This window comes from Limanda limanda, chromosome 8 (genome assembly GCF_963576545.1).
Source record: "Limanda limanda chromosome 8, fLimLim1.1, whole genome shotgun sequence".
NCBI lineage: Eukaryota > Metazoa > Chordata > Actinopteri > Pleuronectiformes > Pleuronectidae > Limanda > Limanda limanda.
In genome coordinates, this window is record NC_083643.1 from 25,962,266 (window position 1) to 25,965,470 (window position 3,205).

The window sequence follows — 3,205 nt, forward strand, 5'->3', positions numbered from 1 at the left end:
AAACATTAACACGTTAAAAGATAGTGACTAAACAAATAGAAACAGGCAGAACAAATGATTTTATGTTTCAGTCAGGGCAGAATGAAAAAGTCGCAGATGAAGGAAAGACTAACTCCTCAAACATGTCCCTCCTCTGAGATGTGCTGTAGTTACAGTTGTGTTTCTTCGTCCCTCTGTGTCGTCGAGCGGCCGTGAAGCGACGCTCCAGCGATCAGAGAGCAGCTGTTCATTCTGCTGTCCAGCTGCAGAACGAGTTCCCGAAAGAGGAGAAAACCCACAGACCAGACACAGCCGTTTTTCAGGGAGCAGACTGACTTGTCTCAAACCCGTCAGCCAGAACGCAGGAGAGGAGAGAAGGTGGTTTGGTTTTGTGATGCAGGACGCTGCCCGTCAGCTCTCAGACGCTCAGACAGGGTTTCTGCACCATAAGTAAAGTCAAATTTAATGCTTTTTAAGACCTTTTTAAAAACTCATTCACTCACTTATCGTTGTAATTTAAGACCCCAAAAAAACATTTTCGTTGATAGAGAAGATAATTAATTTAAACCTATTAATAAGCTTAATAGGATAAAAGATTAATAACATTTAGTGAGGGTAAGGTAAACATTTGTTTTTTTAGCTTTTTGTTTTGTTTAATATAACTAGGTAGATTATGCTCTGAAAATAATATTAATAAAAAACAATAGTAACATTGTTGTAGCTATTTTTAGTTAGTTTTGGTAGTTTATGCTTTTTTTTTTTAAGGTTCTGAGCACCAGGGGTTATTAGGGTTAGAGGGGCATGAGCAGCCAGATACCGGGAGAAGTTCCTATTTTTTTTAACAGCAGACGCCTTTGCCTTTTGTTTGCAAAAATGGAAAAATAAATTTCATAGAAATGTGACGGCTGCCTGGTAATAGACCTATTCCCTGTGTAAGATTTACTCTGGCTTTTTGATTTAGATTTTTTATTCTTTTGCTTTTTCTTATCCAATTTAAGAAATTGCAATTAAAGTAAAATTGTAACACTTCCTTAAGGAGTGCTAAAATATGAGGACATTTAAAGTATGATTTTTAACTATTTCTTTAGCATCTGCGCTGCTTGCCACACAGATCTTTTCCTCCTGTGTAATGGTTGTTTTCGCTCTAAAACCACAGTGCAGTCTAAAGAAATATAAATGATACATCGCTGTGTCTGACTGCTTCACACGGCTTCTTTCTTAAATTTGTAGTCGTGTGTTAAGAAACTCTGCTGTTAAATGGTTAACACACTACACCTGAATGGATAGACATTACTGTCATGCATGACATTGCAGTTCCATAGCTGACCACTGATTTAAAAGACTGGAAATTGTGTGGCAATGTGTTGTCCTGCCCACATGAATACTTAACATTGAGCATAGAGTAAATCATCACTGTTGGTGGTTAGAAACATGAATATTAAACACATGAAAATGTAATACTTTGCAGTCAATTTATAAAAAATTAAAGACTTTAATTTCCTAGATTGTAATTTAAGACTCTTTAAGACTTTTTTAAGGAGCAGCGGGAACCCTGTCAGAGGAAACTCTCATGTCTGACAACAGAACACACATACAGCCTTTTATCAATAGGCGATTAAGGGAACTACATTTCACACTGAGTTTCTTCTCTGCCGTGATTACACACAAATTATTTAAGAGTTATATCCATGCATTTATTTAAACTAGGGATGCACCGAATAGAGAATTTGTGGCCGAAGCCGAAGCCGAATAATAATCAAACGCTTGGCCGAATACCGAATACCGAATGTGGTTGTTAAGTTTTTCATTTTTTTTTTTTTTTAATTTGCAAAAATAAAATACATAGACATGATTTTCAAAGAAAGTAAATGTTTATTTAACATTTCTGACATGTAGTGCAAAAAAGTGCAAAAGTTGGCACAAGTCTACTAAGTAACAGTAGGCTATAATGTAAACAATAATGTAATGGCTGAGGTAAATAGCAAGTGTGCTTGTAACATCAAACACTTACAGGTACATAACATATCCCTGACCAGAACAGATTTGTCATCAGAAAGAAACTGACATCTGAGACAAGACAACCCAAATTGCTTTACAGACAAAAACATTAAAACAAAACAACTGTGCCTGTATCAAGCCATAGGTCTACTTAGCCTACTCCTACAGGAACAGTGGCAGGTTCTTCTTTATGAAGAGAAGCTTCTCTGCTTTATCACATGTCAGTCTGTTCCTCTTCTCATCAAGGACATGTGATGCAGCACTAAACAGCCTCTCACTATCAGTGCTTGTGCATGGAGCAGCCAGGTACCTTGGAATGGAAACAACATTGTAGGTTCAGTTCATTGTTATCAAGCAATAAAAAAATAGTAATAAAGAGAAAAAGAAAACCAATCCTTTCCCATACTTTTAGCTTATTGTTTTAAATGTTACTGTACATCACCATTACTCTTGTGCACTTGCATTGTAGTATTCCTATATTGTTTTCTGTTGCATTAATTACATTATACATTTTGTTTTACCACTGTAAACCACTTTGTAAGTATGTTTTGAAAGGTGCTGTAAAAATTATTGACTGTTATTACCTGCGTGCCATCTGTGCTAAGTCAGGAAAGCGGCCTTGATTGGTCCTCCAATATGTTAGAGGATTGTCACTCCTGGGGATGGGGACTTCTGACAAGTAAGAGTCCAGCTGTTGAGCAGTGGCACTCGTTGTCTGCCTGGCATCTGGGTTGTTTTCCTGGAGGATCTCTTCAAACATGTCAGAGAGTGAGGGCACACGTACTGCCTCCGTGGTGCGGATTCTTTTTTTCTCTGCACCCTCTCCCCCCTCTCTGTGCGTCACTTCACTGTCTCCAAGTGGCTTTAATAAGTCCAATTCAGCCTGGACCATTTCCCTAACCCTCTGTTTTTTCTCCACATCAATCCTGTGCGATGTGCTTTGCGAACTTTTTTGTCTTTTCAAAGACCGCCGCCACGGACGGAGTGTGGGTGCTGCTCGGAGCTTTCCTCTTTGATGCTACTGTAGCCGTCGCTCGCTCAAACTGAGCATGCTGCTCGGGGTGTTTGGCTTTAAGGTGGTTAATTAAGGCAGTAGTGCCAAAGGTCTAGATATTTCGGCTAAACACTGCTTTCAAACTGCAATTCTTGTGTCGCTCTCCGACACTTTAAAACATGACCACACCGCGGACTTTGTTTACGTTTACCGCGTCACTAGATGCTGTTTGCT

At 38.8% G+C, this 3,205-nt stretch overlaps 1 protein-coding gene across 1 annotated transcript; it reads right to left on the reverse strand.

The window, feature by feature from the left end:
* Nucleotides 1-1,875: 1,875 nt before the first annotated feature.
* Nucleotides 1,876-2,882, reverse strand: LOC133009582 (zinc finger BED domain-containing protein 4-like). Its single transcript, XM_061077105.1, has 2 exons — nucleotides 2,562-2,882; nucleotides 1,876-2,287 (listed from the first exon to the last, which is right to left on the reverse strand). Exons 1-2 carry the CDS (start codon nucleotides 2,867-2,869, stop codon nucleotides 2,140-2,142), a joined length of 456 nt encoding a protein of 151 aa, XP_060933088.1. The 5' UTR covers nucleotides 2,870-2,882; the 3' UTR covers nucleotides 1,876-2,139.
* Between the last annotated feature and the right edge of the window lie 323 nt (nucleotides 2,883-3,205).

What these genes read in the sequence shown, in the direction of transcription:
- LOC133009582 (XM_061077105.1), bottom strand. Translation starts at nt 2,869, where the DNA reads ATGGTCCAGGCTGAATTGGACTTATTAAAGCCACTTGGAGACAGTGAA. An exon ending in TTAGCACAGATGGCACGCAG is followed by an intron (nt 2,288 to 2,561) that starts GTAATAACAGTC and finishes TTCCATTCCAAG; the next exon opens with GTACCTGGCTGCTCCATGCA.